At 33.6% G+C, this 11,291-nt stretch overlaps 4 protein-coding genes across 12 annotated transcripts in view; all 4 read left to right on the top strand.

The window, feature by feature from the left end:
- LOC116853272 (cytochrome P450 4C1-like) overlaps nt 1-4,237 on the top strand; it is an 8,775-nt gene extending 4,538 nt beyond the window's left edge. For 2 of the 4 annotated variants that reach the window (XM_032834257.1, XM_032834260.1), the window contains 4 exons: nt 2,862-3,045; nt 3,241-3,304; nt 3,384-3,510; nt 3,581-4,237. In XM_032834257.1, coding sequence (XP_032690148.1) covers nt 2,862-3,045; nt 3,241-3,304; nt 3,384-3,510; nt 3,581-3,679 — 474 coding nt within the window. In that variant the 3' untranslated portion in view covers nt 3,680-4,237. The remainder of the gene's footprint in view (nt 1-2,861; nt 3,046-3,240; nt 3,305-3,383; nt 3,511-3,580) is intronic. The other 2 variants (XM_032834259.1, XM_032834258.1) reach the window with 2 other exon arrangements.
- Nucleotides 1-11,291, top strand: part of LOC116853270 (cytochrome P450 4c21-like) — a 34,246-nt gene that overhangs the window by 10,374 nt on the left and 12,581 nt on the right. The window lies entirely within an intron of this gene.
- Nucleotides 5,481-10,529, top strand: LOC116853274 (cytochrome P450 4V2-like). 3 transcript variants are annotated; one of them, XM_032834266.1, is made up of 5 exons: nt 5,481-8,244; nt 8,561-9,215; nt 9,309-9,377; nt 10,021-10,251; nt 10,378-10,529. In XM_032834266.1, exons 2-5 carry the CDS (start codon nt 9,141-9,143, stop codon nt 10,411-10,413), a joined length of 411 nt encoding a protein of 136 aa, XP_032690157.1. In that variant the 5' UTR covers nt 5,481-8,244; nt 8,561-9,140; the 3' UTR covers nt 10,414-10,529. The 3 variants fall into 3 exon arrangements, with proteins under 3 accessions (XP_032690157.1, XP_032690156.1, XP_032690155.1); XM_032834265.1 differs by lacking the exon at nt 10,378-10,529 and having other exon boundaries at nt 5,481-5,695; nt 7,462-8,244; nt 10,021-10,351; XM_032834264.1 differs by lacking the exon at nt 10,378-10,529 and having other exon boundaries at nt 10,021-10,351.
- Nucleotides 10,300-11,291, top strand: part of LOC116853273 (cytochrome P450 4g15-like) — a 6,352-nt gene continuing 5,360 nt past the window's right edge. Inside the window, exons 1-3 of one of the 2 annotated variants that reach the window (XM_032834263.1) lie at nt 10,300-10,557; nt 10,621-10,783; nt 11,020-11,081. In XM_032834263.1, coding sequence (XP_032690154.1) covers nt 10,335-10,557; nt 10,621-10,783; nt 11,020-11,023 — 390 coding nt within the window. In that variant the 5' untranslated portion in view covers nt 10,300-10,334 and the 3' untranslated portion in view covers nt 11,024-11,081. Of the gene's footprint in view, nt 10,558-10,620; nt 10,784-11,019; nt 11,082-11,291 lie in introns of those variants that run through there. The other variant, XM_032834261.1, reaches the window with a different exon arrangement.

The following is an 11,291-nucleotide window of genomic DNA, read 5'->3' as shown; positions in this document are numbered from 1 at the left end:
ATTAGCTTGCTATCCATGACGAATTCATGTAGGCTTTCCCCTCTCGGGTTGATGCCCGTGCTCCCCCACCCCACATGGTGGGAGTTTGCATCGCAACCCAGGAGTACCTCCAGCCCTCTCTCCTCCGCATGTTTTATCAGCTCCTTGACTTCCCTCTGTGGTGGAAGGTCTTTGGCGTCATAGGGCATGTAGACTGACCCCATCAATACATCCCTGTGGGTCCCTTCGTCCAGATTTAGCCTCACTTGTACCACCGTGATATCTCCATTACTGAACTGCGGCATAAAGATTGCATTTAGACCTTTTGTCATTATACATGTCCTTATTTTTCCTTGAGTGGTGGACGAGATAATCTTGCCACAACCGCTCAGGCCTTTTATAGCGTTGTTCAAGAGCCATGGTTCTTGTACAAGTGCTATTGCTGTCTGCATCACAGCCATGCCCCTAGCTAAAATCGCTGAGGCGCCTTTGCTGTGATGCAAGTTAATCTGCACCACTGGAACTGTGAGACCTGTCATTTTTTATGCAGACTCTTTCGTTCCAGCGGCTTCCACCTCCCTTCCGCGTTCTTTGCCGGTCAACCTTACAGTTGCAGGTGTACTACCAGCCTGTGGCGCTTCGGAAGCTCCTCAAGCGGCAGCACACGTAGCTCGTTCTCCCCTAGTTTTAAATCCGAGGATAAGCTTTTCAGCCAGTCCGCGGATTCTACATCGGCGCAACTGCAAATGATTGCCCCGTCTCTCTCCCAATCTCCGGTAAAGAGGGGAGCCCTGGTGCCTCTTGGAAGTCCCAGGATCCTTTCCCTAATCAGTTTTTTAATAACTGCTATTTCCCCGGGTTTGATCTTGTTTTCAGGGTAACCCTCAATAATGAGTGCCACCCTGACTATTCCCTTAGTCGCCTGTGCAAAAGTCCCTTGGTCACTGACCTTGGGCTTCTTGTCCAGGCGTTTTTCTGAGGGGCTGGGGGTCGCGAGATCCGGTCTGGGCGCTTTTGCGGGGCGCTTTTGCGTCCCTGATGGACCCGCCTCCCCCCGAGCTCCTATTACGCCTCCAGAGGCAGCACCCGATTCAGAGGTCTCTTCAGCCCTCTCCCTCGCCCGCTGCCTCTTCAGCTTTCTTCTCGCAGCCCCACTCATTTTCGGGCGTGGCTCTGCGAGTTTTCTTGCCACGGAATCGGACCGAGCGTCGGTACTCGATCCCACGTCGTTTCCTCCTTCTCTAGGTTCACTTCCTAAGGAAGCCACCCCCTGGAGAAGGTCGTCTATTTTTTGCTTTTTTTTTGTACTTATGTCCATTTTGTTCCCACGAGTACCGCGGTCGCGCGATCTCACCCAGGCAGAGCCGCGATTGCCCGGGGCTCGGCAGCGTACTCCCGGAGGTCGCCCGGTATCCGGGAGGCACCGTTCATGACACAGCTCCCCCTGTGCCACGCAGCCCTCAGCACGGTTGCTAACACCTTGGCTTGGGGGGTTCCTCTTAGATGACTGCGGCCGGGAAACATCCCTGAGCGGATGCCCCGACCGCAGCCACAGCCCCACCACCAACGACAAGGTGGGAACCCATGCGGGGGGTGGGTTGGATGCAACTCATTACATTATTTATTTTATCAGTAATAATACAGCAAAATGTAAATGTTATGCTTACATTGAGCAACAGCATTAGCTTTATTAATTAATAATATTCACTTTTCTTAATATGCATCCTAATAATCCCTTGTAGTCTCTACATAGATACGTTTGTATCATTGTTTATTAGAAAACTTATTTTTATTTTCTTATTTATTATTCCAAGTTCTATATTCGTTAGAATATGCTGAAATGAAATCTAGGAAAAAGTAATAACGATTTCCTTACGAGTACGAAACATATATTGTGTATGGTGTATTTGTGTGCGGAGCAAATAATAGCGGTCAATGTAACACTACACATACGCTCGCACACGCATGCACACAGCATACACAGCATTCACAGCATTCACAGCATATACGCACACGAATGCCGACACATATACACATATCAACGAATTTCGTGAAAATTTAAGTGAACTAAAATATATTAGTGCATCTGCAATATTTTTAAAGTTCTAAACCACGCAGCATTTCTAAAGTTAAGCCATGAGCGCATAAATAACACGATACATTTTGCATGCATAATGAATCTAAGATTTTTTTCAGAATACGTTATTTACACACAGGCAATATTTTAAAAAATTAGAACTATTACTATCAGACTTACAATATTATATTTGGTAATTATCGACTATAACGGAGCACACTCCAATGACCTCCACCTTGATATGTATTATCACCCATCAAACAATAAGTGACATTCAAGAAGTTTTAGCCGTCGTCCGTTCTTTGTTAAAAAATTATTAACAAAAGAAATTCCACAAATGGAATGTAATTGTCAGACACTGTATACATATTTAAGGAAACGAAACATGTAAAGGTGCCTACGCACGCACGCACCACGCACGCACGCATGCACGCACGCAACACACACACACACACACACTACTCGCCAATAAGTGTGCTCGCACGCCCTATCGGTGTGTGTGTGTGTGTGTGTGTGTGTGTGTGTTGTTGTTGTTGTTGGGCGCGCGCGCGCGCGCGTGTGGCTGTGTGAGTGTGTAGTAGGCATCTTCCTAGCTTACAAATTCGATGTTTTTGTATATACAGTGTTCAAAAATTAAACTCATTTTATGCAAATTTTTTGTTAATAATTTTTTAACAAACAATGAGCGACGGCTAAAACCTTTTGATTGTCACTCAGGACAGTGTCCTTGATAATATATATCTAGATAGAGGTCATTGGAGTTTGCTACATTATAGACGATAATTACCATATCAGTATTCCGTAGAACATATATGGATCAGAAAATCGAAAAATGTTAGCGCCAAGCTTTAATACGAATATATTACGAACATTCTGCGACATATTTATGAATCGATCTTTGATATTTACGGAGGAATTAGAACACATGATAAATGGCGAAGTAGATCTATTTCAGCATATGTTAAAGTGTACTTTGGACAGCATTTCCGGTAAGATGAAATACTCATTAGATTTTGGCTTATATGGAAGTTACTTTCTTGTGTCATAAACTTGTAATGACTTATATAAATATATAAACTGTCATGCAAAAGAGATCATAAATGATACAAGTGTATTTTATTATATTTTAATTATTTGTTATATTAAAAATAATTAACTTCACTTTTTGGTACGAAACCTTGAAGGCACTTCATTGGATACCGATTTGCAATTAAAAAAAAATGAGCAGTATCTTAATGCAATAGTAAGGTATGATTTTTTTCAGACCATAAATTCTTGCGCGTTATATTTGAAAGTAAATCTAACTTAATTTAATATTTAATTGCAGAGTGAAACAAATAATAACACGCAGACTACAAAATATGTTTTTACTTCCCGATTTTATATTTAACCTTACATACCTCAGTCGCGAACAACAGAAGAATTTAAATTTTATATATTCAGTTGCGGATGAGGTAAATATTACAAATATATTTCCTGACAATGTTATATTATTTACACGCTTCATGATCTATTACTGTGCAGGTAATACAACAAAACGCGATGGATAATTTAGTTGAGAATAAAATCCAATCCGCTAAGCCTTATAAGTCGTCAACATCCCTTTTAGATGCTTTTACATGATATTCATGCAGTTCGTGTTATAATATGTGAAAAAGGTGTGTGAAAATTGCCCGAAAAAATAATATATATTATATTTTAAAATATATAGACATACAAAGGAATATATTTAATTCAATTATCTTGAAGTTAGCCATACTATAAAGGTGTCGCAAAATATCGAAAGACTGTTCAATGCAGAAGAGCTTATTTTCGACAATCTTCGAGGAAAAATGTCGAAAAAAAATTTCGAATAAACTTTCCCGGTAAGCAAAAAATTATTAATACAACGTTACTACAATGATATTCAAGAATTTATAATATTATCAAATATGTAGAGTTTAATATTGTATCTAACATCATTATAAACATACTTTGACCGCAATTTGGAAGTTTCAATAATATGTTGAAATAGGGTTGCCATAATGTTTTAATCGTCAGAATTACTTTTAAGATGTTGCATTGATCTCAAATAAAGGTTAAAATAACATTTAAAAAATATATTTTTTGTAATGCTTTTGAAACGTTTAAATAATATTCAGGAAAATTATATCATAAAATAACATGCGAAAAATATAAATGCAATGTTATAAAAAATGTCCAAACAATGCACACAAAGTAAACGTTTCTAAATGTTAATTTAAGGTTCCTTGCTTACTGAGTTATTACTTAAATTTAATAAGTATCTGTAAATAAAACATGTTTCCAAATAAGGTGTACATTTGTTTCTTTCGTTATTTGTAAAACTGCAACCCTGAAATCATGAAATGAAATAAATTTAACTTTTAACTTTTTAATTATTTTTTTTCTTAACTTAACTTTTAATTCAATTAATTTTATTATGAGTTAACTTTATCTTAATTAAGTTAATTTTCAAAGCCATTAACTTTACCTTCACTTAGTTTAAAAAAAAAATTAACTTACCCAACCCTGATAAGATTACAGAACTAATAAACTAAGTTTCAGTTTCGTACGCAGGGTACCGATACAACCGCAATCGCATTAAATTTTATAATGTTCATGTTAGCAAATTTCCCAGATATACATGTACATATTATACGTATTGAATTATTTTCAGCATAATTTGATATTTTGTGATATAGAAACGTCAATATACAAAAAAAGTTTACTAAAATACATTTATCATTTCTGCAATATGTAGCTTCTTAGTCTACAACTTATATTTTTCATATTTCTATGATATGGTACAAAAGTTATTTGAGACAATAATTTATATTTAATGTTGTGTGTATGAAATAAATAAATACATAATATTGCAATAGCAAAAAGTATACGAAGTTGCTGGAAATTTATGGTACGCAAGATCCAAAATCCGTCGATTTCAAGGTTTGCAACATATGAATTATTTGGAATGTGTTATTAAGGAAACATTGCGACTCTTTCCATCAGTGCCTCTCATTGACGTCGACTTAATAAAGATTTACAAATAGGTTTGCTTATAAACGTAAATATATAGTGATATAATATATAAGAATTGTAATAGTGAATAATAGTGTTCCATTCGTTATGAACATTTTATCGCTCTAAACAATAAAATATGATTTTATTTAAATTACCACCAGTTGATATTTTATTATAATGATATTTTATTCACAAATAAATATGTTTCAAGAGAATATATTTTACCGAAAGGCGCTGATATTTTCATAGCAATATTAACCTTGCATCGCAATGAAAAGTATTGGCCGAAAGCGTTGACATTCGATCCAGACAGATTTCTTCCGGAGAATATGACAAATATTCACCCATATAGTTATATAGCGTTTAGTAATGATCCAAGGAACTGTATTGATAAATATACATAAGCTGAACTATAACTGTTGCAAAATATGAGATTAATCGATAAAATTATAGGTGCGAAGTACGCAATGATTTCTATGAAAATCCTCATAGCAACCCTGTTGCGGACGCACAGATTAAAAGTCGATAAAAAGGTTAAAATAGAAGAGATAAAATTGATGGCGGATTTTTTGTTTTAACGCCTGTCATCCCTTTAAAAGTCAGGATTGAAAAGAGAAAGTGAGAACCTAACAATACAATAATATATTATTAATATGCTAACGGAGGAAATGGTATTTATTATTACTATAATTAGTTGATAACATTTATAGTTTTAAGTTAATTGGTATTTTATATAGAATACTACAATATGTGAACTCAGTTAGATTGACATAAGTAGCGTGAAAGTAAATTAACATAAATGAGTTATTTTTGTTTCTTAAATTTTCGTTGCGGCGATTTGCAATTTTATATATAAATGAATATACATTAATTGTTTTAAGTGATTAATTATTTGTATTTTTCGTATAACACACATATAATTCAAATCTATTTATTATGTAATTTACCGTTGCGTAGATAAAGTTGCCGAAATTCAAGAAATATATCTTCGTTGTAGAATTAATTAAAGTAATTATTTTGCTGATAACCAGTTGTAACATTTTGGAAGGTCTTGTGATACAGGTGACAAATCTGTTAGTTCTCGAAAATATTAAACAAAGTTCATTCTCGATGTGCCAACTGAAATGACAATGAAAGAATCGCCAACATGCAATGTAGCATAGACAAGAGAATAATGTGTGTATACAGTGTGTAAAATGGTACCAACACTCATGAGGTTGTAGAATGGATTGTGGTGAACAAAAATTTAAATATTTTTAATTTCTAATAATTTTTGAAATATTAATTATAGAAAATTGCATGAAACTGATGGGATCTAATCATTTTCTGGCACTGTCTATCGTCCTCTTTTAGAAGAATATTTAATCGTTCTAATATGATAGAAAAGACTAAATATATCGTGCCGTATTCTTGGCATCTGTCATGAATAATCTTTTAGGAGAATATTTATTCGTTCGAATATGATAGAAAACATTAAGTGTATCGTGTCGTATTCTTGGAATCTGTCATGAATAAAACATTGAAAATCTGTTGTAATCATCAATGTATCAATAGTAATGATAAGATATACAAGATATACAAGATGTAAGTAAAGATAAGAGAAACAAAATTCTCTATATTATAGGTGATTATCTTTGAACACGGAATTCGCCGTATAATTACTATTGCATTATGTCATCTTTGATGGACTCGTTTGATCGATATGACTTTAAGGCCGATATTCATAGTCGGATCTTATATTTAAAACCGTCTTACGTTTATCTTCAAATGCTTTGTAGCCAATAAAATCGTCTGTACACCATCTAAAGATGAACTTAAGACGACCTTAAATATAAGATCCGACTATGAATTCCGGCCTAAGAGTTTTAGTTGCGTCATAATGAGTTGCACAAATGAGAACAGTAAAAACTTGATACATTATTAGTGTTATGTATGCAAAATAATTTTTTCTGCGAATGCATTATTTGCGTCGATGCGTACAGCTCCCGTGTCTTGAAGTCTACATTCTCATTCTCATTTCCAAGTGTGGCAGTTACTACGAGTACACTAAGTAGCAGTGAATGTGCAAGGTCTGGTGCTTCTTGCTTTATGAAAATATACATCGATATATTGGGTTTTTCAGAAATTTCAGAAATCGATTTTTTAAAAGAAGGATGACATGACTATATGTAAAATATTTTTACAGTTTCCTGAAGTATATAGATTGTCTGACGAAAATTATACGAAATTACATATGAAAATACTGCACGCCGAACTGAACAAGTGGTTATTTGCAAAATGCTAGAGCTCCTCCTGCTCAGATTGGCATATTATCGCATGTGGTTTTATACACCTAGCGTCAGACATACTTTATATAGGCCGTTTCTTTTCATAATTTGTTACAGTCATCAGTCATCAGTGTTACAGACAGTCATCAGTCATACAGTCATCAGTGTACACTGACCAACATTTCTCAGATACTGCGTCGAAATTTTGAAAACGGTAAATGTTTAAACTGTAATGTTATCTATCTATTCCATATAATAATTCTATATATACATACAAAAATTAATATAATAACTAGTGTATATATATATATATATATATATATAATAATTAATATAATAATTAATATATAATATGAAAAGAACGGGATTATGACCTGAGTGCATTGAGAATTGTATTTTATACTTATAATCACGTAGATGAGTAATTAATCACTCAACACAATGTCTAAAATCGAGACACAAAATATCTTTAAAGCGTTTTTAAAGACTTCTTACGTCCCGATTTTAGATATTGTCTTGTGTGAGTATACTTGAGCAAATCTTTTGTATTGATATTTCTGTTTTTACTTTCTCTATTAGAACATCCAAACAATGTAGATAGCGTAACAAATTTACATGAAACGGTACATTTTTACTCAAAATTTTCTCATTACAGAGTTATCATTTGTTGAACGCATAAAAACGAATTATATCGCTCTGGTTACATTGTCATCTAACAGTTTACGAACATAATGATGCTTACAAGTATAGCTTTGATCTTAATATGTGTTGGTATAATTCACTTAATCCCAAATTATCGTAAGCGGTTACGATTCATTCAAACGGCAAATGCACTACCAGGTCCAAAAACAAAACCAATTATTGGAAATGCCCACTACTTTCTCCAGTGAAATTTTAACGGTAATATTGTCATTTATATATTTGTCAACATTACAGGATAATAAAATTTTTGCAAAAATAAAAGTAAAATTTAATAAAATTATAGTAGTGTTCAAAATGTTATTCAAATCATTAAGTGCAGTAAACTCAATTTACTATGAAACCATTCAAGTATGATAACTCTCTTAAAAGAAAGTAATTAAAAACTTCGCAAAAAAGTAAACCAATATTATTTCAGAGTAAAATTGTTTGACGTTTATTTGTTAAAAAATATAATATTATTAAATATAGACAATTGCTTAACAGTAACATATTTCTGAAGTATAAAAAATTTCAGAACTGTTGGATAGTTTATGTTTGCTTGGTCGAACCATTTAAATTTTGCATATTCTGCTGCGGAAAAGGTAAATATCACAAATACATTTTCTGATGGTGTTACATGATTTGCACGCTACATAATTTATTATTATGCAGATAATACAACAAAAGAAAAACGAGAAAGTTAATTTAGATAAAAATAAAAGCCAATCCACCAAACCTTGTAAGTTGTCAACATCTCTTTTATTGTATATACTTTTACGTGAATTATTTATGCAACTAATATTGATATGAATACGATGTGTGAAAATTGCACGAAAAAATACTATATATTATATTTTAAAATAAATAGGCATATACAAAGGAATACTTTCTTCCTTTTATTAATTTTCAACGCGTCATTCAGACAGACGCAACTTCATTCATTGAATGTGCACACAGATATGTGATATATTTTAATTATTAAAAAGATGAATAAATAAGTACACGTAAAATCTAATTCTCGTGATGAATTGACCAAATTTATTTTTTAGAAATGTATTTTGTTTATTTTTTGCTCAAATAAAAGAATAGCAAGAAGGAGATTTGCTGATATACTAATGGAAACATCTGACGAAGGCAAGAAATTCACACGGAAAGAAATTATCGATGAAATCGTTACGATAATTACTGCCGTACGTATTATGACGCCTTTTGAGACAAGTATTGTCTGTAATGTATTAATAAAATTATAGAATTTATAGACCAAATTTTTGTTACGTACGCAGGGTACCGACACAACCGCAATCACATTAAATTTTATGATGTTTATGTTAGCAAATTTCCCAGAAATACAAGTACGTATTAGACATATTGCATTATATTGTGCATAATTTGATATTTTGTGATATAAAAACGTTAATATCCAAGAAAAGTTGTTAAAATACATTTATCATATCTTTAATATGTAGCTTCTTAGTCTAGATGTTCTTATGTTTTTCACATTTATATGATGTCATACAAAGTAAGCAAATTGAGCGCAAACTGCGCGCAGATTGGCAGCAAATTTGATCAAAAACCCATAACAAAACCATAGCCATCTGTGTCTACATTAGGTTACGGATTTGGCGACAGATCTTGCTGTCGGGCAATTAATGCCAAATGTGCAGCAAAAACCGCGCAAAGCTTGCAATGCAGTAAGGTCTGCACGGTTTCTGCCGCCAATCTGCCGTCAAATCGCTACAAGCTCTGCACGGTTTTTACTGCAAATCTGCAGCAGTTTTCCGAGAACAAGCTGTGCCGCATATCTGGCGGCAATTTGGCAGCAAAATTTGATACAACAGATCCTGCATCAAATTTGTTATCTATTTGCAATCAAAAGTTGATAGCAAGCTCTGCTCGAAATCTGTTCGCGCACGTTTGGCTGGGAAGTTATTTGGGATGATAATTTATATTTAATGTTCTGTGTATGAAATAAATAAATACATAATTTTGCAATAGCAAAAAGTATACGAGGAATTGCTAGAAATTTATGGTACGCAAAATCCAAAATCCGCGCCCGTCAATTTCGAGGATTTGCAACATATGAATTATTTGGTGTGTGTTATTAAGGAAACATTGAGAATCTTCCCCGTCGCGCCTCTCATAGGACGTCAACTTAATGAAGATTTACTAGAAAATAGGTTTGCTTATAAACAAAATTATATGGTGAAGCAATATATAAGAATTATAGTAAGTACTAGTTTTCCATTCGTTATGAATATTTTATTGCTCTGGACAATAAAATATAATTTTATTTAAATTACTTTCATTTGATGTTTTATTATAATATTTTATTTACAGATGAATATGTTTCAGGAAAATATACTTTACCAAAAGGCGTTGATGTCTTAATAACAACAATAAACTTGCATCGCAATGAAAAGTATTGGCCGAAAGCGTTGACATTCGATCCAGATAGATTTCTTCCGGAAAACATAGCAAATATTCATCCATGTAGTTATATACCGTTTAGTAATGGTCCAAGGAACTGTATTGGTAGATATACATAAGTTGAACTATAACTGTTGCAAAATATGAGATTAATCGATAAAATTATAGGTGCAAAGTACGCAATGATTTCTATGAAAATCCTCATAGCAACCCTGTTGCGGACATACATATTAAAAGTCGATAAGGAGGTTAAAATAGAAGAGATAAAATTGATGGCGAATTTGTTGTTAACGCCTGTCATCCCTTTAAAAGTCAGGATTGAAAAGAGGAAGTGAGAACATAACAATACAATAATATACTAATAATATACTAACGGAGAAAATGGAATTATTACTATAATTAGTTGATAACATTTATTATCATTTATATTCACTTTTAACTTATTGATATTCACTTTTCATTCATTTATATTCACTTTTAACTTATTAATATTTTTCATTGTTCATTTTTCATTTATTCAGTCATTTATATTCACTTTTAACTTATTGATATTTTTTACATACCCAGATAGCCAAACCTATGCGGGCAGATTTTACGCAGAGTCTGTCAACAGTGTCTGTTGACAGAATGGCAACAGACTGCACACAGAAACTGTTTTAGCAGTCTCTGACGACAGATTGGTGACAGACTGCGCGCAAAGCCTGTCGACAGACTCTGACGTCAGACTGACGGCAGATTGCGCGCAGATACTGTTTCCTAGATAGGCTATTTAATTCTATCAAAGGCCATATGTACGTTATTAAATGGGACAGTTTTACATATACACCATGTAAAACTGC

The sequence above is a fragment of the Odontomachus brunneus genome, unplaced genomic scaffold (assembly GCF_010583005.1).
Source record: "Odontomachus brunneus isolate Ranch 3 - 2012 unplaced genomic scaffold, Obru_v1 Obru_scaffold_299, whole genome shotgun sequence".
Taxonomy (NCBI): domain Eukaryota; kingdom Metazoa; phylum Arthropoda; class Insecta; order Hymenoptera; family Formicidae; genus Odontomachus; species Odontomachus brunneus.
The sequence above is the reverse complement of the archived record's forward strand: the minus strand, read 5'-3'. Positions and strand labels throughout refer to the sequence as shown.

Excerpts from the sequence above, each read along its gene's own strand:
- LOC116853274 (XM_032834265.1), top strand. The coding sequence starts at position 9,141 with ATGGAAACATCTGACGAAGGCAAGAAATTCACACGGAAAGAAATTATC. Across the intron at positions 9,216-9,308 it reads TCGTTACGATAATTACTGCC|GGTACCGACACAACCGCAAT; the intron begins GTACGTATTATG and ends TTACGTACGCAG. Across the intron at positions 9,378-10,020 it reads CAAATTTCCCAGAAATACAA|CAAAAAGTATACGAGGAATT; the intron begins GTACGTATTAGA and ends ATTTTGCAATAG.